The sequence below is a fragment of the Abramis brama genome (assembly GCF_963993115.1).
Source record: "Abramis brama genome assembly, chromosome: 21".
NCBI lineage: Eukaryota > Metazoa > Chordata > Actinopteri > Cypriniformes > Leuciscidae > Abramis > Abramis brama.
The window spans coordinates 16,902,824-16,928,194 of record NC_139983.1 but is presented as its reverse complement, the minus strand read 5'-3'; the positions used below and the strand labels follow the sequence as shown (position 1 = coordinate 16,928,194).

Sequence of the window (25,371 nt, the reverse complement as noted above, 5' to 3'; positions counted from 1 at the left end):
AATAGTAGTGTACACTATATCGTTCAAAGGTTCGGGGTCTATTTAACAATGAATCCTGGTAAAACAGTTTACACTGTTCAAATGGTTTACACAAAAATATTGATCAGCACAGCTGTTCAGCATTGATAATAATCAGAGAAGTTTCTTGAGCATCAAATCAGCATATAGTGAATTCTGAAGGATCATGTGACACTGAAGACTGGAATAATGATGCTGAAAATTCAGCTTTAATCACAGGAATAAATTAGCCTACATTTTACAAAATATTCACATGGAAAACAATGATTTGAAATTGTAATAATACTTAACTGTTTTACTGTATTTTTGATCAAACAAAATGCAATCTTGGTGAGCATTAGACACTTCTTTCAAAGACAAAAAATCTTGTCGACCCCAAACTTCAGAACAGTACTGTAAATTACAGTTATGATGGCCTATGTTCCTCCCACTTAAGTTATACCATGGCATATCCTTTCCATATAAACTGTGTCTGTTCTGTTGTCTAAATAATGTGATTCAACCAAAATAGCAAAATAAGCAAAAATTGGGCCCCAATAAGCTCACAAAACTGGACTATTGATAATACCGAGGATATATCAGAGTTGATCTTTTTCACATTTTACTCCTAAACTCTGGAATAGCTTTCCTGATGTCCGGGGCTCAGACACACATTGTATTTTTTAGGGCTGGGTATTGACACATTTCACAGTTCGATTTCAATCTCGATTCAAGATTCAATATCGATTCATTTGGATAAAAAAAAAAAAAAAAAAACTCTCTCAACTGTAAGCTAGGAAACCCTGTCATCTGGTACATTACTTGACACAGTTCTGTTCTGTTTGTGTTTGTTTTCTGTTATTTCTGTTTTCCTTTCTGCCTGAGTTCGTAAATAGTTACTATGGTTAGGCTACTCATTTGATTAGTCATTTTTTCCCTGTAAATGAATGCCCTTAGTTGTTCAGTCCTTTCAGTGTATCACTGTTGTTCATGTGTTCTAATCTACCGGTTTGTGACAACTATACCATAAAGGTTAAAACTAAGCAATAAGCCCCGCGAAGCCGTGTTTAACAGTGGATTTAGGACAGCTAAGGGGTGTTGTTAAGCGCTAAAACCCCCTTAGCTGTTCTAAATCCACTGTAAAAACACAGCTTCAAGATATTTATTTTATTCATAAAATAAACACCAGCAACAAAAAATATAACGTTATAACACATTTATTCCTCCGCCAAGCAATGTAGTTCCAAAGAGGTTGCTAAGCAAGGCATGCAGCAACAAAGAATCACAAATGGCAGTTGCGCAGTAATACTAATGTAATGCGGTCACAGGTGTGTGTTTGTTGAGTAATTTACAACGGCTTTGAACGCGGCTCAACCAATCAGAATCAAGGACTGGAACTATCCGTTTTATAATTAACTGCTTTGTATGCAATTAATATACAATTTATATAATGAGGTTTTTATAACAATATAATATATTTTTAATGATATAAGAGATGATAAATGATATAAAAATATAATGAATATGTAATATGCCTTTAGTACATATATTTAGCAAAATGCTCCTCTCTAGAGTTCATTATAACAAGCTGGTCACTGAATGGCTTTCCTGAGGTAAATGTAACATTATGTGTACATTGTTTACAAGCTGTTTTATGGACATCTTTCAGCAGTTGAAACACTGACTGAGCAATTACATGAGACTAATTTCAGTAACTTTCAGTAAGTTGTACTGTATCTTTCAACATACCCTATCTGATGTTCATTCATGTTTATTTCATAATATAACTATAGTAGTAAAGAGGAAGAGATGATCAGTTCAACTGCCGCTTGAACTGAGGCGCTACAGTGATCTGTCAGGCCTCTTTAAAGAGCGCCAAACAGTATTTATTGTTTGAATATTGTAATAAAATGTGCCCATTGGCCTCCGTCCATCATGGCCTCCTAATCATCCCCATATACAGAGGTGGACAGTAACAAAGTACATTTACATGAGTACTGTATACTTAAGTACACTTTTTGAGAATCTGTACTTTACTTGAGTATTATTTTTTCTGGAAACTTTTTACTTTAACTTCACTACATTTGAAAGACAAATATCATACTTTGTACTCATTTCTGTCAAGGTCCTTGAGTAGTCAGTCAGTGGATGATTTTGGTTGCAGGGTTTGCGTTTTGGTTGGAAATGAAAGTTGGGCTGACGTCAGAACCCGACTGATGTTGGTTTCTGACGTCAACCCGTCTGTCCAATTTTGGAGATTAACGTCAATCTGACGTTGGATTCTGACATCAACCTGATTTTCATTTTCAACGTTGGGTTTCATCAATTTTGTCATTGTTTTGGAGCACACTAGCTTATAGATAACAGTAAGGCATTCATACTATTCATATATTCATACTAAAAGCCAAAAAACTTTAATATAGGGCACTATTTGAGGCAACAGCCATTTGGGTGTCCGAAACCATTGTGGACGTTATTGAGTGCACTTATTCAATCTCACATTCAATCCCACTACTGGAACTGTGTTCTTGAAATAAATTTGATATTGATATGAGGGTAGGTAGGCAGGCATATTCAGAGCCATAAGGTACTGTAAGTATTACATACAACAATTCAACAATAATAAAACAATGCATTGACATTTACTTTTTACTTTTGATACTTAAGTACTTTTTAAAAACGAGTACTTTTGTACTTTTACTTAAGTAAAAATAGGTATTTACAACTTTTACTTGTATCGGAGTAATATTTGACAAGTAGTATCTGTACTTTCACTCAAGTAAGGAAGTTGTGTTGCCTACTTTGTCCACCTCTGCCCATATATAATGATTGGCTTCATCACTCTGTCTCCTCTCCACCAGTAAGCTGGTGTGTGGTGGGCGTTCTGGTGCAGTATGGCTGCCGTCGCATCATCAGGGGGATGCTGCACATTGGTGGTGGTTGAGGAGATTCCCCCTTCCATTTGTAAAGCGCTTTGAGTACCAAGAAAAGCGCTATATGTATGTAACAAATTATGATAAGGACAGCATATGGCGAATATATGTACAGACATACACTCATAATATATAGAACATACTTTTTTAGTGGTCGTAAAGTAATAACTTTTTCAAAATAAGTACTTACAAGAGAGTATGCGATTTCGAACGCTGAAATGTGTGAGAGTTGGCAGCCCTGCTGTACCAGTCATAAGAGTAGGCTAGGCCCTATAAGTAGGCTGTCTGCTTAAAATCATATCTTTGCAGCTACATATCAACTTATTTTACTAACCCGAACCCTAACTCCTAACCCTTACCTAGTCTAATATGACTACTCAAATTAGAGTTAGTTGACATGTAGTTGCAAAGTTTCTTATAGAATGAATGTCTAAAGTGGACCATCGGAATAAAGGGTAACCTATAGCCTACATATAACATAATTCGATCTGTGAATTAAATAGGCCTGTAGCCTAATTATGCGTTTAGGTAGCTTTACATTTGTTTAACGAAATGGAAACGGTTATTTGCATGTTAAAATAACGTTTGTGAAGGTTGAGTTTACTGCGGGTGGAGGGACAACGGGTCATGTGACCCATCAGTACTAATTGACAGTCGCTCCTCTCATTGCTGTCACTGCTCGAGCACTGCGGTCGCGAGACTGGAAACCAACACGAACGAAAGAGAGAGAGAGAGACACCCGAGATACTGAAGAGTCTCAGAGGCAAAACTTACGCTCAGAAGCCGAATATCACAAGTTACCCATCAAATAAGAGAGTATAACGGCTAAATGATGAATCAGATGGAGCTTTCAGTGCCATATGATAATGGATATGAACCGGAGGACTACATGTTGCAGGAGGATGAATGGGACCGGGATTTACTGCTGGACCCAGCATGGGAAAAACAGCAACGAAAGGTAACAGAAAGTTTGGTCCCAAAACACCACAGAATAAAAGCATTCTTTGCACTTTACTATTAGCCTATTATTATTATAATTATTATAATGCTTTACAGATAATAAGTTAAAAATATCACCAAACTTTTAAACTAATTCTACATTGAAGCTTTAAAACATCAAGACTTTGATGTTTTCATTTTGAGATTATTATTGTTAATAATTTAATTAATATATTTTATATTTGTTTATCATTTAAAACGGCGAGTTAACAGTTGTCTGCAAAGGAATGCCGTCCCGCTCTGTGGTCTGTTAGTGTCACGGTGGGGTCTGGTCGTCGGGAGCGCGCGCCAGGATGGATGCTGCGGGTAGCCTACCGAACTAACAATAGCGGCCTTGTGTGTCTGTTGCTGATACGATTGGAATGCGGACTGTCAACAGATGCTTCCAACACAGGATGACGTCCTTGGGATTAGAATGGATGCAGGGGCTAATTTTAACTCCACGACCAAAAGGCATTATAGTAGCCTAATCCGGTGTCCTTGGAGGGGAATTCTTTTGTATAGGCCTATATAAACAGCACCTTTTCCATTTTGTAGTCTATAATAGTGTTTTTTCAGAGAGCCTATATTCTGAATCGACGTGGACAGATAGGCTACTTTTTGACAGGTATAATAGATTTCATATCATGTTTTGGCCTATAATACATGGTGTATATATGAGATTATTTTGACAGTATTGATGGTCAGGGTTGTAAACACATGGGGATTCCTTATTTGGGATTTAGTTTTTTAGAGTCTCTGTGTTTTAAGCAGGCGATCTTAAACCCTCTGCTTTATCTGAACAATCCACAGTTTTAATCCTTTTATTGACTAGATCCACATGTGGAATTGCCTGAATTATTCATTCATTCTATTGATGTAGCAAAGACAAAAATGTACGTTGATTGTCATGGCTGAACACTTTCTGAATAAATTTAGTCAGTTTATAAGTGTTTAATCGGTAATATTTTTTTTATTTTGAAGTTACAAACATGTTTGGTGATTGAAAAATGATTAAATTCAACAAAATATCAGACAAACCCATACAGTATTTACAACAATTTTAGTGTAGCAAAAATATAACAGTGCCTCAGTGGTCTTTTTTATGTATATTGTAGCCTATAATATACAATGTAGCCCATTCAGTTAATAAATAGGAAGAAGGAAGTCTTAAATCCTCAGTTTAACTTGGCTGGTTTAATAAAATGTGGTTGCTTGTCCAGGCATAGTTGGATGATAATAAAATTAATTTAGGCCTTCACTTAGCAGATCTTTTCTTGTCAAATCAACTTAGATATTTATTAATTCTGAAACTTAAATGTTAGATGGATACTGTCTAATCACTCTTTCTTATTCTTCCAGAGATCATCATTCCACAGGCATGTTACTGTGGACACACCCTACAGTTTTACAGAATGAGTGAAATTCCTTCCTCTCCGATTAGATGAAGCAGCAATGCGATAAACAAATGTGTTATATGCAACGCATTCTCACTCGTATCTCTCATCTCAGTGTGAGCTACTTCATCAGGTCCCTTATCAGAAATGGACTCTGTAGTGAGCTAAATTTACACGATTACCTCGCAGGAATGCACTCTGGAGTCCAGTAAAGCTTTCATTGGCCCAGCAATGACTGTGGCAGGACCGAGCATGCTTTCAGGGATTAAAAATACACATTTTGAGTCCAAAAAATGGCCAAAGGGTAGCAGTTGATTTGGGAGTGGGCAGCAGTTCAGACACATTTTGTTCTATAAAAAAAATCTTTCCAGCATTCATTTTTGCATAATAGCATTTAAGTAGCTTTTATAGACATGACATGTCTTAGAAAAAAAACATTACTGGTGTGCATCTTGAGACAAAACAATGGCAGTGATATATTTTAAAATGAGTGGCTTTCAGTTAAAACAGCTCAAACATGCATTTTAGTCTGGGACTAGGTTTAAGCCTTGTCTGTGAAACAGGGGTATAGTAGTAAAAGGCAGATATTCTGAAGTCATTGTGTGCTCAATAAATGATACTTATAAGGGTCTGTTGGTCCCAAAATATTCCAAAAGCATTAACCTGAGTAGACAAAGTGTTATTCACTCTGGAATTGAGGTGCTGATGTTGATGTCTTGAATTTTAAGCGTTCAAATCCTTTAAAAGTGGTTCTGGAAAGCAGACATAGGATGATGCAGAGGATGATAGCAGCTGGCAGTTTTTAGCTATGTAGCTTATTGTACATGTAGTTAAGTGCTGGTTATTTCTGGAGGATGAACTCATCAGTACAACTCAAGTGTAGATACAGTGCAAGTGTGTGTTGGGGAATTTTACAATACCAATGTTGTTCTGTTGTCTCGTTGATTGGTCTGAGTACACTTCCTTTTCATAATTCAAAGATTATTGATTAAATGACGGAATAACAGAATCTCTGCTATTGACAGTCACATTTTGTTTTCGTTTTCCTCGCATATTTTTTATATAGAGTTTGAGAACTAGTTGAAGAACTACCTACTACCTCATCTCTTTGCATAGACGAGTAGTTTCATTGGCACTGTCCTTTGTAGTCACCCATGCAGTGAGGTTTTGACCTGAAAATGGTGTCAAAGGCTTTCATTGTATCACAACAAACCTGGTAAGACTTAACAGTCTTATGATCAAATATGTTTTACTGCCACACATTTGGCTTAGTGACACTATTCACAGTGTGGTTTTGTGCAAGGATTCTGTTAAAGGCATTGTCTGCATGTTTGTCTGGTAAGAGTTTCTTTGTGAATTTGGAGGATTGTATGTTAAATTACATTGTACTTGTTTCCTAGACGTTCACGGCCTGGTGTAACTCTCACCTGAGAAAAGCTGGGACACAGATCGAGAACATAGAGGAAGACTTCAGGAATGGCCTCAAACTAATGCTGCTTCTTGAAGTCATCTCAGGTTAATTTAATTTATTTCAAGTTAATTTTATAGCGTTTCAAAGCAGCTTCACAGAAAATGCTATCAATCAGAGATAGATGGGTGTATCAAAGTAATGAAACTGGTTAAGCAGACAGACACAATGGACATGTTAGACAATGATTACTGCATGTGACTGTAATGATTACAATATAATATTTGACAATTTTGTATATCGAACCAAAGTAGATATGCTGAACCAAATAGTGATATCCACTTTATATCTACCAACATTTTTGTTATACCAAGCTATATTTTGTCAGGTGAGAGGTTACCCAAGCCTGACAGAGGGAAGATGCGTTTTCACAAGATAGCCAATGTTAACAAAGCCCTTGATTTCATCACCAGTAAAGGTGTGAAACTGGTCTCCATTGGAGCAGAAGGTATGCTTTATTTTGATTGCTGATATTTTTGTAATAAAGTTATTAGAAGATGCAGGTTATTAATTCTGAATGTCAAATACATATGTCCTATATTTTTTAAAATACAAAATTTTATGTAATTTTAACTTACTCAGCCCTTTATATATTTAAGCAGTGATTTTTCTGTCACATGTTTGCAGAAATTGTGGATGGGAATGTGAAAATGACTCTTGGTATGATTTGGACCATCATCCTTCGCTTCGCCATTCAGGATATATCTGTTGAAGGTAAAGAAAATAAATCACAATCATGAAATGACACAACATCTGCACAAACAACAGCGGTAATACTTTAGTATGGGGAACACATATTCACTATTAACTATGACATTTGCCTCAATAAACTCCTAATTTACTGCTTATTAATAGTTAGCAAAGTAGTTAAGTTTAGGTATTGGGTAGGATTAAGGGATGTAGAATATGGTAATGCAGAATAAGGCATTCATATGTGCTTTATAAGTTCTAATAAACAGCCAATATCCTAGTAATATGCATGCTAATAAGCAACTAGTTAATAGTGAGAATTGTCCCCTAAAATAAAGTGTTACCACAACAGCAAAACATTATTATTATTATCTTTGGCACATTTCACAAACTCAAGAATGTTTAAATCAGTTTATGTCAAAGAATAATCATTTGATTTATTACAAAAGGTGCATACAGAAGATTGCAGTTCCACGTCTTTTAAAAATCTGTAAATTAAACTTAAAAAAGCATAGTATTTCTGTGCTATAGTGAATTTAATAACTGCATTTAGTTAAAAAAAATTAATTACAAAACAGATGTTAGTCATATGTGTATGATATAATAATACCCTGTTAATCTTTCAGAAACCTCTGCCAAAGAAGGACTTCTACTTTGGTGTCAGAGGAAGACTGCCCCCTACAGGAATGTCAATGTTCAAAACTTTCATGTCAGGTGAGGCACTTTTTTGTGCAAAAATGTTGTTAGGCCATATCAATGTTTTGTATTTTAATATGAGTATCTGATTTGTTCCGTTAGATGAAAAAACAGACACTATTAATTTCAGTTATATGTTTTTATGTTAATTCCAACTTGATCCTGATTCTCTCTCTGGTGAAGCTGGAAGGATGGATTGGCGCTGTGCGCTCTCATCCACAGGCACAGGCCTGATCTCATTGACTACGCCAAGCTCAACAAGGTCTCAAGTGTGTTCCCAGATTAACATTTGACCCTCTGGGACATTTAGTCTAACAGTCCAATCACAGTAGTAAAATAACATGTCTGCCACAATATCCTGATGTTCCCTGTCAATGATATTACTGCACAGTTCTGTCTAACATGTTTTTTGGAGGATGAGTGTGCGTGATTACTTTTGTCTGTTCTTCATTCACACCTAATATGGCATGCATGATCAGAAAGCCACTGTTTCTTTTGCTTTTGTGGCTTCAATAGCTGGAAAGATGGACTGGCCTTCTGTGCCCTTATTCACAGGCACAGACCAGAACTGATTGACTTTCAGAACTTGAAGGTATCATATGTGGTTTATAGTATTGTTGGATGTGGTTTTCTGTAACAATATGCATTTAATAGATTAGACATGCTCAATCCTGCTGGACATCTAAATTCCTGCAGTTTAGTTCTAACCAAGGAGCTATAATGTACCTGGACAAAGCTGTATGTTAGCATTCCTATTCATTTCAGTGGCAGTTGCTCTGGTTGCGTCTAGAAAAGCACTCTATACAAAGTTGAGAGAAATGTTGATAATCTTAAAAAAAAAAAAAAAAATCTCCTAGTATTATCCTAATTGTCCATTTGTGTGTGCTATACTAGCTTATTTTTGTGCTTGTTAGACTATCAAGTTGTTAGCTTAGCTACATGCTAACTCTATTAGAATCTGTGATAGTTTAGCACTTCACATGAAGAGTGCCATCTGTGTACTTTGTGTGATTTTTTAAAAGTTGCTGTCTGTCTAGAATGTTTTTCTATTTCCTTCAGATAGTTATAATGATTTGGGCCGTTTTTGATTAGCTGGTTCAGGTGTGTTTTATGGTTGAAGTTAAACTGCAGAAATGTTGTAGGAGCAGGACTGAGATTCTGAGATTGAAACATGGAGATGTTTTGTTGATAGTAAGAGCAAATTTGTGTAGTTAGTTTTTTTTTTTTTTTTTGCTGTAATTAGCAAGTAGCTTGTGTTAGCTTAGTTTACTTAGACATAACATACCGTTCAAAAGTTTGGGGTCTGTAAGATTTATGTTTTTGAAAGAAGTTTCTTATGCTCAGCAAGGCTACATTTGTTAGATCAAAAACAATAATACTGTGAAATATTATTACAATTTTAAATAACTGTTTAAACTGTTAAACTGTTTTAACTGTTCTAATATATTTTAAAATGTAATGTATTCCTTTGATGGCAAAGCTGAACTTTCAGCTGCTATTACTCTAATATTCAGTGTCACATCCTTCAGAAATCATTCTAATTTGTTGATTTGGTGCTCAAGAAATATTTATTCTTATTATTGATGTTGAGAACAGTTGTGCTGCTTAATATTTAGTGGAAACCGTGATACATTTTCCCTCTAAGTTTCTTTGATTCACCCTTGCTGAATAAGAGGATTCATTTCTTTAAAAAAAATCTTACTGACCTCAAACTTTTGAATGGTAGTGTGCATACAACTCTTCAGTTGTTATGATACTCAAGAGGCAATTGGATAAAGCCATTCCATAACTTTTTTCCCAGAGGCCTGTTTGGATTTACAATAATCCTGCCCAGAATAGAACTTGGGAAAGTACTCCACATACCACTAGCACCAGAGCTGTAGTTCTAGTAGCATGTTAGTACAGTGATAGTATAGAACAGGGTGTGAGGTAAAAGCAGGATATGGGACATTTTTTCAGACATTTTCTAAGTCTGTGTGAATGAGTGGATGTGTACTATGGTTTTAATTAGTTGGATCGGACCACTGAAGATTAAGGATTTATTTAGCTTGTCAGGGCCAGTCAGTTCAACAGTGAGTGACTAAAAATCCCCTCACACACACAGACATGCCTATCCCTTTCAGCTGTCACTGACGGCTCCAGGTAAGCTTGAATGGGGTAATCCAGTGTTTAGCATGGACCCCATGGTCCCAGTTTGGACACGAGCATCAAGAGAGTCCAGGACTCTCTGGATCCCCTGCAGCTGCTGATGTCCATGCAATGCAGCTTTTTATTGACACAGAGAACAAAAGTTTGATCTCCAGACCCCTATGCAGGACAGCATTGCATTTCTCTTTCCTTTTGCACCGATATTTTTGCACATATATTGATGCTTTTGTTTTTGAAAGAAGTTTCATATTATGTTCACCAAGGCTGCATTTATTTGATCAAAAATACAGTAAAAACAGCAATATTGTGAAATATTGTTACCATTTTAAATGGTATTGTTTTCTATTTCAATATTTTTTATTATGTAATAAATTCTTGCGATGGCAAAGCTGAATTTTAAGCAGCCATTACTCTGATCTTTAGTGTCACATGATCCTTCAGAAATCAGATTCTTTAATGAATAGAAAGTTCAAAAGAACAGCATTTATTTGAAATGTGAGTCTTTTGTAACATAAATGTTTTTACTGTCACTTTTGATCAATTAAATGCATCCAAATTGCTAAATACAAGTATGAATTTTTCTTACTGACTCCAGATGTTTGAATTATAGTGTAGCTATTTAAAGGCATTTGTATATTTAAAAGTAAACCAGTATTATAGTATTGTCTATTTTTTGCTTAATTCCTTTTCAGATACATTTTAACTAATTCATCATTTGAAATATTTTGAATGTTTTCCCTCTCCTCTGGTGGCACTTGAATACTGACCCTCACTTTTGCATGGAAAAGGATTTTGATTTATGTTGACTTGATTTAATTTTTAAGTGATGTCTAATTTCTTATGTTTTTTGGTCAAGAATTACGCCCTTTCTCTCCTTTTGTCTTTCTGTAGGATGATCCACTTGGTAATCTGAATCTGGCATTTGACATTGCTGAAAAACATCTGGACATCCCCAAAATGCTAGATGCAGAGGGTAAACGAATATTCATCAGTACTCCATATTAGAGCTGCACGATTAATCGTTAAAAGATCGCGATATCGATTCAAACACCCACGTGATCACATTCCTAATTGACAACGACTCGCCTGTGTCTATTAAACCTTTGGCAAAATCACACTGGAACATTCAGATCTGCATCAGCATGAAACAGCTTTACAAACAGTCTTTTCAACCACACAGTTTCATTATTTCTGTGTTAGAAATATTCATATTGATCACAGAAGTACTGGGATACAAGTTTATTGTTTGGATATAAACACTGATTTCTACAGAAGCAATCAAAATAGAGCAAATCACTTTTGAAAGTAACTTGAGCTTCAAATGACGATTGTATCGATTACATCGTTACGCCACCTGTTGGCGACAAGTGATACATTTATTTGTCATTGAATCATTCATTAAAGATATTTGTTCAAAAACGCTGATTCATCCAGTAAAGTGTTTATTTAATCAGTGAGTCATTGAATCATTCGTTCAAACTTTTTTTTAAATAATTAAATCAGACATTAAACATTTGAAATAGGCTGCAGCGAATAACATTTTGTCAGAAAAATAATAATAATAATCGTGATTCTCAATTTATCCACAATCGTGCAGCTCTACTCCAAACCATTCCAGCTCAATGTAGAGCTTTCAGCCTGTGAACATTAAAAATATCTTCAACAAAAATGTTATGCTGTCCAAAAATTGTGACATAAGACATTTGACACTTACCTAAATACTATGAAACACTATGAAAATGAATGGCATCTATTCTGAATAAGGTCTATTTGTCACAGTAGGAAAAACTACCTAAAATGTATTTTGGTAGGAAACCTTGGGTGCAAATTCTAAATAAGCAACAAGCAACAATTTGCCTACTTGTAACTTTAAAACATTACAAAATTTGGCTTTTGCTCTACAGTCCTAGTTAGCAGTGACAGGCCAGATGAGAGGACAGTCATGACGTATATCTCCAGTTACTATCACACGTTTGCAGAGGCTCAGAAGGTACATCTGATCCCTGAGCTTATTCTAGAAATATTAGTTACACCTGAGTGTATGGTCCCTTTAGTCATATAGGCCTATCCTAATTTTTAGCAGATAAACACGACTTGTGTTTCCTTGTAGTATTTAAATTTTCCTCCGTCGCACACTATTACCACCATCACTTCATGTAGTTGTTCCTTAGCTCCTCTCCTCTCCCTGCAGACATCCTGAGCACCCCTAAGCCTGATGAGAGAGCTATTATGACATACGTGTCCTGCTTCTACCATGCGTTTGCTGGAGCTGAACAGGTATTGAGTTTTGTGTGTGCTAGAATGAGAGAATCAGCTATCTTTTCATCTATCTCGCCCTCCGTTCTCACTGTGCTTCTCTCCCTCAGGCTGAAACTGCTGCTAACAGGATCTGTAAGATCCTAGGAGTGAATCAGGAAAATGAGAAGTTGATGGAGGACTATGAAAGCCTGGCTAGTGAGGTTAGGAGACATATCTGATACACTCCACACTGCCCACAGACACACATTTCTCTCCTCTCCTCAATATTCCTCTGCTCTCCAGCTGTTGGAGTGGATCAGACGAACTATTCCCTGGCTGGAGAATCGTGTGGCGGAGAAGACCATGGTGGAGATGCAGCGGAAGCTGGAGGATTTCCGAGATTACCGCAGGATGCACAAACCTCCCAAAGTGCAGGAGAAGTGTCAGCTAGAGATCAGCTTCAACACCCTGCAGACTAAACTTCGCATCAGCAACCGGCCTGCATTTATGCCCTCTGAGGGCAAGATGGTGTCGGTGAGAGTTTGACCACGCACACACACACACACACACGCATGTTGGGTTTTTGTGTTTTATGGTGACTTTCCGTAGACATAATGATTCTTTATACTGTACAAACATTACATTCTATACCCTAATCCAAATCCTACCCTTACACTTAACCCTTACATAAACATTTAGCATTTTTACATTAGAAAAAACTATTTAGTATGGTTTATAAGCTCTTTTCCTCATGGGGACTGAAATTTTGTCCCCATGTCACAAATATCAGGTTTAACTATCCTTGTGGGGACATTTGGTCTCCGCAGCGTTGCAAATACCTGGACCACACACACATGCATCTACTATATATATATATATATATATATATATATATATATATATATTTTTTTTTTTGAAATCTAAGTAACTAGCTTTGGGGGGGCATTTTTTCAAGCAAATAATACAAGCACATCCACATATAAAACTGGGTGTTTGTCTATGTAGGACATAGCGAGTGCGTGGCAGGGACTGGAACAGGCAGAGAAGGGCTATGAGGAATGGTTGCTTACTGAGATCAGGAGACTGGAAAGATTGGACCATCTAGCAGAGAAATTCAGACAGAAAGCTACAAACCATGAGACCTGGGCTTCCGGTGAGTCCTGGACATGAAGCGCTGTCATCAATGAAATATCATCATTCTGTACTGTAAACCACTTTGGATAAACTAAATGATGCTTGATATATGTTTTATGTGCGTTTTGCAATAGGTAAGGAGGAGATATTGAGCCGGAAGGACTACGAGTCAGCATCTTTAATGGAAGTTCGAGCTTTGCTGCGGAAACACGAGGCATTTGAGAGTGACCTTTCCGCCCACCAAGACAGAGTCGAGCAGATCGCCGCGATTGCTCAGGAACTCAAGTATGACTTTTTAGTCTTTTATCCTCTTCAAAAAATACTTACAATTTTTGTTTTGCTGAACTGTTCATTTTAGTGTTTACTTTAATCTCTACACTACCATTCATAGGTTTGGGGTCAGTATTATTTTTAAGAAATTGATACTTTGAATTTTGAATCATAACAAAAGTGATTATGCTTTTCACAAAAGTGGCACAACTGTTTTAAATATTGATAATAAAAATAAATGTTTCTTGAGCACCAAATCAGCATATTATACTGATTTCTGAAGGATCATGTGACACTGAAGACTGGAGTAATGATGCTTAAAATTCAGCTTTGCATCACAAGAATAAAGTACATTTGAAACATATTTGAAAATAGAAAACAGTTATTTTAAATTGTTATTAAATAGCACAATATTACTGTTTTTACTGTATTTTTGATTACTAAATGCAGACATGCTGAGCATAATAGACAAATCTTACCGACCTCAAACTTTTGAAAGGTAGTGTACAAGTACTTTGTTCTTATAACTAACCTGTCACATTCAGTTTCTCATCACTTTACAGTGTCTGGAAAGCTTCATGTCTCTCACACTGCTTATCCATAGCTAGACACACATATAGACGCACCACGCTTTCAGCATACTTTGATGTCTGAATCACTGGCTTTCTATTTTAGCATTCATTATCTCCCTGCAGGCCTGGTTAAAATATGAGTGTGTGCATGTATTTAGTAAGTGACTGACAGCTTCTGACCTTTATGCTGTCTCTGTTAGTACAGGGTGATATTACTGATAAACTATGGAGCATACTTATAATGATTAGCATACCAACATTCATTTGGACACAAAAAGCAAACGGAAACTTTTTGAAATGTAATTAGCCAATCATAACAGCAGTCTTAGAGGTTCAGTACCAAAAACAGCTAGAATTAGAGAGAGGGTGGAATGGTCATGAAAATTGCAAGAAACCTTAACTAACAAGCGGTCTACAAGGAAAGAAAATGTTACTAAAGTAGAATATTCCACATCAATCCCAAGTTAGTGAGTACTACATCTGTTAACCACTAGAGGGGGACAGACCGAATAGCAAATGCAATATTATGGCCTTAAGTTTCTCTCTCTCTATCTTATTTATCTTAAAGTGAGCTGGACTATCATGATGTTGCATCAGTGAATCAAAGGTGTCAAAGTATTTGTGACCTCTGGGACCAACTGGGCACACTCACCCAGAAACGCAGAGAGGCTTTGGAGGTATGCTATGTGTGTCCCAACCTGTTTTGTACGACAATATTTTAGATCAATCAAGATATTAAAAAAGCGAAAAGGTTTGAATCTGTGTTTCATTTCTGCAGAGGACAGAGAAACTTTTGGAGACGGTGGAGCAGTTGTTTCTGGAATACGCAAAGAGATCTGGACCCTTTAATAACTGGATGGAAGGTGCCATGGAAGACTTACAGGATATGTTCATAGTTCACACCATTGAAGAGGTCCAGGTACACACCTACTTAAAGAAATGCTTGCACTCTTAAACAAACAGAATAGGCATTGACTTTTATAGTATTTTGTAGTCATAAAATGGTAAATAAATAAATAGTAAATAAAATAATAAAAAATAAAATAAAAATAAAATAAGAGTAAATAAATACTCTACCATTCAAAAGTTTGGGGTCGGTAAGAGTCAAAAAAAGTCTTAAGTCACTAATGGTCACCAAGACTGCATTTATTTGTGCAAAACACAGTAAAAATGGTAATATTGTTGAATATGATTATCATCAACTGTTATTTTAAAATGTAATTTATTCCTGTGATGGCGATGCTGAATTTTCAGCATTACTCCAATCTTCAGTGTCACATGATCCTTTAGAAATCATTCTAATATGCTAATTTGGTGCTCAAGAAACATTTTTTATTATTATCAATATTGAAAACAGTTGTGCTGCATAATATTTTTGTGGAAACCATGATATATTGTTTTTGCGGATTCTTTGATGAATAGAAAGTTCAAAAGGATATATTTATTTCTAACAATGTGAATCTTTTGGTCACTTTTGCTCAATTTAATGCATCCTAAACGAATAAAAGTATTAATTCCTTTCACAAAAATCTTACTGACCCCAAACTTTTATAAAACAAACAAACAAACAAACAAAAATCCATTGTAATCCATTGTGTGTAGACTCTGATAGCTGCCCACGAGCAGTTTAAGGCCACGCTTCCTGAAGCGGATGCAGAGAGGCAGGCGATCCTTGGCATTCAGCAGGAAGTCCTGAAGATCTCCCAGAGTTATGGCATCCATGGAGATCTTACCAACCCCTACAGAACCATAACTACAGAAGAGATTGCCATCAAGTGGGACAAGGTTAAACACACACACCCCTTAGACCTTGGTTCTGTTCCATTACAAAAAAATCTTAAATCTAATTCTAAGCCATTCTAATCACATTTCTGTAATCTTCAAACCATGATCATGATGTGTGTTTGTGCATTCAGGTGAAGAAGCTGGTTCCCCAGCGTGACAGTGCACTGCAGGAGGAGTTAGCGAGACAGCATGGTAACGAAAGGCTCAGACGTCAGTTTGCTGCCCAAGCCAACCTCATTGGACCATGGATACAGACCAGGATGGAGGTTTGTGGCTTAGCTATTACTTGTGCCAATGTCCACAAATAAAACATGTTCTTTGAAATCTATCTATCTATCTGTCTGTCTGTCTGTCTGTCTGTCTGTCTATCTATCTATCTATCTGTCTATCTGTCTGTCTGTCTGTCTGTCTGTCTGTCTGTCTGTCTGTCTGTCTATCTATCTATCTATCTATCTATCTATATGTCTGTCTGTCTGTCTGTCTATCTATCTATCTGTCTATATGTCTGTCTGTCTGTCTGTCTATCTATCTATCTATCTATCTGTGTCTGTCTGTCTGTCTATCTGTCTATCTATCTATCTATCTATCTATCTATCTATCTATCTATCTATCTATCTATCTATCTATCTATCTATCTATCTACCTACCTATTGTTCGTCTGTCTGACAGGAAATTGGTCGTTGTTCTATGGCAATGGAGGGGACTCTGGAGGATCAGATGACCCAGCTGAAGCAGTATGAGCATGTGATTGTCAGCTACAAACAAAACATAGATAGATTGGAGGGAGACCACCAACTTATCCAGGAGTCACTTATCTTTGACAACAAACATACAAACTACACTATGGAGGTACTCATACACACATTTATTACGCATTCTTTTGCATAATCATAAACACATTTTTAAACCTACAGTACTGAACACTGCCGTTAAACTTTTATGGTCAGTAAGATTTTGTACACATTAAATTGATCAAAAATTGCAGTAAAGTTACAAAGGATTTCTATTTCAAGTAAATGCTGTTCTTCTATTCATCAAAGAATCCTGAAAAAATGCATCATGGTTTCCACAAAAATTTGCTGCATGTTTGATCAAATATATGCAGTCTTGATGAGCATGAGACTTTCAAAAATATTAAAAGATCTTATCAACCACACATTTTTGAATGTATTGTATATAGAAATGATCTATATCTGACACATCACATTTGATTTGTCACTTGATCCTGGTTTTTACAGCAGTATTTCTCTTTCCTCTGCAGCATATTCGTGTTGGCTGGGAACTCCTTTTAACTACGATCGCTCGCACTATTAATGAAATCGAGACTCAAATTCTGACACGTGATGCAAAAGGAATCAGCCAGGAGCAGATGAATGAATTCCGATCCTCTTTCAACCACTTTGATCGGGTGCTGTACTCGGCCTTTACGTACACTAGCTAGTCTAAACACGTGTCTTGTTGAACTAATCGTTATTAAATCATCCTAACTAAACTAAACACTTTACCTCTTAGACTGAGCATTATACAAACATCTGTAAATCTCTCTTATTTCAACTGAGACAACAATTTATATATTTGCTTTATTTTACACATTCACTTCTTCAGAGGCTTCACAAGGCAAGAGTGGTAATTATCTTTCCATTAACTTTAAGTTGTTCAATAACTGGAACAAATTTAGTTTGAAATGGGAGGTCATTTGCAGTAAAATCAGATTTCAAGATGTAAAATGACTACTGATGCAATTTGAGCTTCTTGTACCTTATGAAGAAATGTTGTGGCGTTTTATCTTTTTATCAATCACCTTTTACCTTTCTTTATTTCTACTAACGTCCTGCTCTCAGGAAGAGAGGGGTAAACTCAGGCCTGATGAGTTTAAAGCATGTCTGATCAGTCTTGGGCATTTAGGAAATAACAAACAGGTATTAACCAACATGACCTCTAACTCTTTTCCCCAAAATGTAGTTCTTTGCATAGATTTATATATGCAAATTAAATGCATTCTCTGGACGGCAGAATATAGTTCTGAATATAGTTCTCTCTTGTGTTTTTTCTTGTGTCTGTGGTTGTGTGCTGTCTCTTTGTGTGTACATCTGTGTGTCTCTGTGTTAGGTGCTGTCTCTTTCCCTACTATACATTGCTTCATTATTCCTACCATGTCGCTGTGTCACCAATGCACCCTCGACGTCTGCCCTTTAACCTTTCCCATGCAGAAGAAGAATAGGGCGATGGATTCTGATGACTTTAGGGCCTGTCTGATCTCGATGGGTTATGATCTGGTAGGCCCTTAAATAAGGTTCATTGCTTACAAACTAATAAACAATTTTCTTAACCAGTATTTTGTATTGTTTTCCAGAAAAATACATTTATTTTACGGTTATTTAAAATTATTATAATGTTTTATTTGAATTTTTTATTTTTTTATTATAATTTGAAGGTAAAATGTAATAAAAATGTACATTTTGTGAGGTTTATGCTTAAATTAAGAAACAACTATTTTGCCAATGATGTCAGAAAAATGATAAGAGTATACAATTATGTAACATAAAATAATGTATTAATTAATATAAAATATATTCCATTATTATTTTATACAGTTTTGCTTGTCAAATGCATTTATTTTGTTTCTTACAGTTTTTCTCAGTCGCTTTGGTGCATTTCTCACAGCACTATTTACATTTGCACAACAGTTAATGCAGTTCTCAAAACAATTAGTACAAACTGCAACACATAGTTGATAACCTGCAAAAGCGTGTCACTTGCTCAAAATGGATAGCTCATTCCTCAAAAGCAAGTATTCATGTCAATGAAAGTGTCAGTGTCATCAATATGAAAAGTCCTGACACCATCGTTTATGAACAAGATAGTCAAATGGCTTTGTCATGTTTTCATTATGACAGTTTACTCTGTAAATGTTTTCCAATGCAAAAAAGTCAGATCTTGGTGACACTACCTGAAAATGCTCAAGACAGCACTATATACTATTTGCACAGCCATTTGAAAAATACAGTAAAGTTACACATTACTGTATTTAGTGAGGTAACTGAGTACAAGACACTGAATATATGTATGTTTCACATTTTTACTGCATATGCTCTTTGCAATTCTAAATTTGTTCACAGCATTGTGCAAAAGAAAAAATACACCCTTATTTACAACAAACATAAACACCCTTTCACTGTAAAAAATTTCTAACCTCTCCAAGTCAAAATTTTCTAGTGACTAGTCACATCTAAATTTTTACAGTAAATTGGCCCAAGTGCAATTCTTGTTGCAATAGTCTGTTACAGTAACATTGGCTCAATGAGAAATAATACGTCAGACTAATTGAAAAATTTAGATGTTATCAGTCACTAGAAATTTTTGAATTTCTTTTTTTTTACAGTGTTGGGTAGAGCTGTGCACAACTGTAAACAATATTGCAGTACATATTGGAACTGAACATACAACATACATAGTACTGTAATCATTCATGCACATCCAGACGTTCCTCTCTGTCTGGCCACATAATTTCATCTACATCACAGCGAATATCATCTCTTGCAATCAGAAAAAGAGAAACGGTCTTGCATTTTTGACAGATTTTGACAACTAGTTCAACATTTTTGTGTGTAATGATTCAAGCAATGAAATGAGCACTATTAGTTTTATATGGAATGACTATTCAGAATTCACAAGTATAGTTAATTTTGACTGACATGACATAAGCATATGATAATGTTATAAAACAGCAGAGAGTTGTATGAAAGCAATAGATGCATGTCCAAAAGCATTTGCAATTTGTTGGAAGGAATGAGAAACTGCTACTATGATGTGCACAAATGACTAAATGTTGTGGAGATTGAACTAACTGTTGTGCAAATGTAAATAGTGATGTGAGAAATGCACCAAAGCGACTGAGAAAAACTGTAATAATTTTTAAGATGTAAGATTTTTAAGATTTATATATTTTATTGTAAATATTTTTCATATATATATATATATATATATATATAGAGAGAGAGAGAGAGAGAGAGAGAGAGAGAGAGAGAGAGAGAGAGAAAGAAAGAGAGGCCTGATTAGTTTAAAGCATATCTGATCAGTCTTGGGCATATGGTGTGAATTTCAACAGACTACAGTGCTGGGGGAGTTTTTAACTGCTAGAATTATATGTATGTGTGTTTCTCAGGGTGAGGTGGAGTTTGCTCGGATCATGATGCTGGTTGATCCAAACACTTCAGGCGTTGTGTCGTTCCAGTCCTTCATTGACTTCATGACCAGAGAGACAGCAGACACAGACACAGCTGAACAGGTCATTGCTTCCTTCAGGATCCTTGCTGCAGACAAGGTGTGTGTGTGTATGTGGGTTATATTGTTTACTTAACCTCAAAGTTTCTCAGAACAGTCTTTTGTAGCTCACATATTCTTTCCAGATGCATTATCTGTTGTTTATTGTGTCTTGTACAGCCGTATATTCTGGCAGATGAGTTGAGGAGAGAACTCCCTCCAGACCAGGCCGAGTACTGCATTAGCAGGATGCCCCCGTACTCTGGCCCCGGGGCCCTGCCCGGAGCCCTGGACTACACTGCCTTCTCCACTGCCCTCTACGGAGAGAGTGACCTTTAACTCCATCGACACCTCTGACCTTTACAATCCCATCTCACTTGTTAACCAAGTAAATTATTTACCCATCAGAACCACAGCCCCATGAAATGAAAACATGCCAAATAAACAAAATGAACCCAACTTCAATTTTTAATGTCAGTTGATGTATTTTGCTAGACCGTTGATATGAAATATTTAATAAGCCAATGCAATGGAATGCAGTCTGGAAATGAAAAGAAATTAAGGAAGCTAAAAGAAAGCAATTGAGAGGTTATTTATTTGTGACAAAACCAAAAATTTCACTCTCCTTTATGTGGGCTATTAAGATGAGAACATTCACATGCATGTCACTTATATTACAGCAAAAACAGTAGGTACACTGAAATCAAATAAGATTAATGTTGAGTTTAAATACATTTTACAGTCTTTTCTGTGTGGTAGTGTTAAATCTATACAGTATGAAAGATTTTGCACATTTGAATTATTGAATGAATGAATTAAGAAAGATTCACCCAACCGGCACCACCGGCTCAACTCAATTCTTCCACAATATAATTATCACTTGAAACTTTTCTCTAACAGTGCCTGATTTCATGTACGGTGTGGTAATAGTTTATATGAATTAAGAGGAGGTGACCTTTGTCATTCTCAGTAGTGAGTCAGATAGATAAGAGCATCAGCTACTGATTTGGTTTTACATACAATTTTGAATATTGTGGATGCACAAACATTTTTATCAATTTGGTGATTGCAGAAAGTGTAAAAGTGTCAGTTTACTATAGGGCTTGTCAAAGAAGGGTAGCAAAACCAGAAATTATGATAATACACTGAACTTAGAGGAAAAAAAAGTACAGTGTGTGAACCTTTAGGAACAATAAACACAGTGCTTAACACAAACAATTGTTTTCTGTATCTGTATGCTTTTTCCTGCAACTATAATTAGGAAAAGTAATCTGGGATGATTGTCATTTTCAAAATGTTGGGAGATTAAACGGTTTTATTGTATTGCTATGATTCAAGAATGCACCAAATTCCTAAAGGTCACACTAGTTCAGTGTACAGTGACAGTGTACTTGATTGATTTGTGGTCAGTTTGTTAACCTGTCAAAATCAGTTTTAACCAAGTGATTTGTGAATGTTTGGTGTTGAATTATATGATCAAGAAAGCCAAATATGTGTGTTTTACAGTGACATAAATGAAATAAAGCTTACTTATGAAAATATCAAGTCTGTTATTTTTGTTACATACTGAATGTTTTGAATAAAGCATAATTATTTAATATAGGCATACAATACATAAATATTTATAATATGTTGCATAATTTAGTATGTTTTTACTTATATATTTAGACATAAATATTTATATAATAATATAATATAAATATATAATATTTATAGATAATTCACATTAATTACAGTACATGTTTTTCTATATGCTTTTACTTTCTTCTTTTCTTTATTTCTTGCTTGGTCGCTTTCTCCATTGTAAATACCAAATATGGAGAAGCCCTTTCTTTCCCATTTTAATTTTATCAGATCTCAGCAGCATTATCTCATGATGGGTGGTATCGTGGTCTCCCTGTCCTGGGATGAGTTCAGCACCTGCGGCTGGGTGAGTGGAGTTCAGTCTTCTGGTTCTTACACACAGATCTCTGACCTAAAGTCCAGCTACATAGTCCCTGAACATGGATATTGGAGAGGCGGAAGATGAAATCCAATTTCTGCGAACTGTAAGTAAAATGGACAATAGTATAACGCACATTTGAATGCAATTAATAATTTCTTTATGCTGAACTACATTTGTAACTGACAGAAAAGGGGCTAAATACTAAATTGCAATTGGATTTGTTATTAGATTGATGTTATAAGAACTTAATTAACTTCTTGGACCATAAATATTACATGTTAGCAGATGGTTTACAGAAGAATATATCTGAGACATTTTTTGGCCATGCATATGGATACACGGACTTACTCCACAGACATCATCAATGTTATTTAATGCAATTTCATACTGATGATATGTTTACGCTTGAGCAATCACTCATAACTTTGTTTGTTTATCATTAATTGTTGTGTCTGTTGTCATATACAGTTATGAAATACAATGATGTGATTTACAGTGTTTGAATTCTCATTTGAGAGAGTTTGACCCATATCACTGGTGTCTATTTTTACTTTGTGTTATCAGTAACAGAGGAACTGGAGAGTCTGTTGGATGTGTGAGCTATCCACTCTCAGCTCCATATCTCTAAAACAGAGATAAATGTGCTCTCTCTTTCTTACACAGATACAGTACATGCTTCCACTTATTCACTGTGTCATTTAGTGCATGCATTTGTAACGTGCAGAACAATAATTGTTTTAGTTTTGTTAATTAGAGCCTTAATTAAGCCTTAACTTGGTGTGTGTGTGTGTGTGTGTGTGTGTGTGTGTGTGTGTGTGTGTGTGTGTGTGTGTGTGTGTGTGACCCATTTCTGGTCACTGAAACACAAATGACAAGCTGGAGGTGTTGGAATTCTCCATTCACTGAATGATACACAGATATTCAGCCCTTATAAGGCTTCTCTGCACCAGTGCAACATAAAACACTGCTGTTCTACACACTGTAAGATGAGCCATGACATTTAATCTAGGATATGGGGCCTTTTATTTGTTTAAAATTTATTTATAATCTTCATTTAACCAGGAAAAATGGGACTCTCTAATCACAGATATTAAAACTATGTTAATTACTTACATAAAACATAGTAGACAAACAATATTTGGTAACACTTTATTTTAAGGTGACATAGTTACACGTTACTTGTACTATAATAACAACAACAGTAGATTATGCATCGTAAGTAACCAAGCCATAACCAACCCTAACACCTTAACCCTGAGAGTACATGAAGGTAATTTACTCAGTTCTTATTTGTGTAATTAGTACACTGTAACAACATCACCATAATATAAAGTGTTACCCAATATTTAACAAATAATTTCATGTTGAACAACGTTGCTGATTCATTTCTGATTGTCATTTTTACTTTACTGAGGTTTGTATATTTAGTTTTGGGATGTATGCATTTATACAAAACTTGAATGTTATTTGTTTGCTTTGCAACACGTTCACTTTTTCAGAAGTTAAAATTTAATAATTACAAAGTTAACTATTCATTTTCTAGAAATGTATAGTTGTCTTGACAACAATGTATTGCCTGAATAAGATAACAAATGAGCAAAGTAGTGCTACTGAGGACAATTAATCAAATCTCAATGTATCATGTTGAATTCCCTTCCCCCCCCCATTTCCATTTCACAGTTTATGGTGCATTTATCCAAGTGTAATTTACATTACAAATATAAAATAAAAGACAGTGGTAGAGCTGCAAACATAATTTGTGACTGTATTTCTGTTTCTACTTGAAGGTGTCATATTATGCGATTTTAAGCATTATTCCATCAAAAAACTTTTAACGTTTAAACGGTTAGTTCACCCACAAATGAAAATTCTGTCATTAATTACTCCCCCTCATGTCATTCCAAACCCGGCCATAAGACCTTCGTTCATCTTCGGAACACAAATTAAAGGGATATTCATGGGCAAATTAGCCCATGATTTACTCACCCTGAAGCCAGGTGTTTATGACATTCTTCTTTCAGATGAATACAATCAGTGTTATATTAAAAAAATGTCCTGGCTCTTCCAAGCTTCATAATGAAAGTGAATGGTTGTCTGTCTTTGGAATTCCATCAAAGCGCATCTATTCATGATTAAAGTGCTCCACGCGTCTTTGGGGGTTAATTAAGGCCTTCTGAACTGAAGCGATGCGTTCGTGTAAGAAAAAGATCCATATTTAATACTTTATCGACTAAAGTAACTAGCTTCCGGCAGACGGCCATACGCATCGAGTGGTTCAACCTTAATGTTATGAAGCGACGAGAACACTTTTTGTGCAAAAAAAAAGAAAAAAAAAAAGACTTCATTCAGGGTCCTTTACTAAGGGCTGTCCGGTCCCTGTACGACCGAAGCAGGAGCTTGGTTCGCATTGCCGGCAGTAAGTCAGACTTATTCCCGGTGCGTGTTGGACTCCGGCAGGGCTGCCCTTTGTCGCCGGTTCTGTTCATAATTTTTATGGACAGAATTTCTAGGCGCAGCCAGGGGCCGGAGGGTGTCAGGTTTGGTGACAACACGATTTCGTCTCTGCTCTTTGTAGATGATGTTGTCGTGTTGGCCTCATCAAACCAGGACCTTCAGCATGCACTGGGACGGTTTGCAGCCGAGTGTGAAGCGGCTGGGATGAGAATCAGCACCTCCAAATCCGAGGCCATGGTCCTCAGTCGGAAAAGGGTGGCTTGCCCACTTCAGGTTGGTGGAGAGTTCCTGCCTCAAGTGGAGGAGTTTAAGTATCTTGGGGTTTTGTTCACGAGTGAGGGAAGGATGGAACGAGAGATTGACAGACGGATCGGTGCAGCTTCTGCAGTAATGCGGTCGATGT

The 25,371-nt window shown here is 36.1% G+C and overlaps 2 protein-coding genes across 6 annotated transcripts in view; both read left to right on the top strand.

The window, feature by feature from the left end:
• Positions 1–3,586: 3,586 nt before the first annotated feature.
• actn2b (actinin, alpha 2b) lies at positions 3,587–22,108 on the top strand. Of its 5 annotated transcripts, XM_084096207.1 has the most exons (24): positions 3,592–3,888; positions 6,706–6,820; positions 7,102–7,221; positions 7,401–7,487; positions 8,090–8,177; positions 8,676–8,751; positions 11,199–11,280; positions 12,212–12,297; positions 12,468–12,584; positions 12,674–12,766; positions 12,849–13,079; positions 13,551–13,698; positions 13,814–13,964; positions 15,090–15,198; positions 15,300–15,440; positions 16,124–16,306; positions 16,438–16,572; positions 16,976–17,155; positions 17,568–17,714; positions 17,912–17,932; positions 18,148–18,225; positions 18,517–18,582; positions 20,472–20,630; positions 20,750–22,108. In XM_084096207.1, exons 1-24 carry the CDS (start codon positions 3,760–3,762, stop codon positions 20,906–20,908), a joined length of 2,901 nt encoding a protein of 966 aa, XP_083952333.1. In that variant the 5' UTR covers positions 3,592–3,759; the 3' UTR covers positions 20,909–22,108. The 5 variants fall into 5 exon arrangements, with proteins under 5 accessions (XP_083952335.1, XP_083952333.1, XP_083952334.1 ...); XM_084096208.1 differs by lacking the exons at positions 8,676–8,751; positions 12,212–12,297 and adding an exon at positions 8,343–8,421 and having other exon boundaries at positions 12,499–12,584; XM_084096209.1 differs by lacking the exons at positions 8,676–8,751; positions 12,212–12,297; positions 17,912–17,932; positions 18,148–18,225 and adding an exon at positions 8,343–8,421 and having other exon boundaries at positions 3,587–3,888; positions 12,499–12,584.
• Positions 22,109–22,451: 343 nt separating this feature from the next.
• ryr2b (ryanodine receptor 2b (cardiac)) overlaps positions 22,452–25,371 on the top strand; it is a 74,111-nt gene continuing 71,191 nt past the window's right edge. The window contains exon 1 of the mRNA XM_084096300.1: positions 22,452–22,617. Within this exon, the coding sequence (XP_083952426.1) occupies positions 22,573–22,617 (45 nt within the window). The 5' untranslated portion in view covers positions 22,452–22,572. The remainder of the gene's footprint in view (positions 22,618–25,371) is intronic.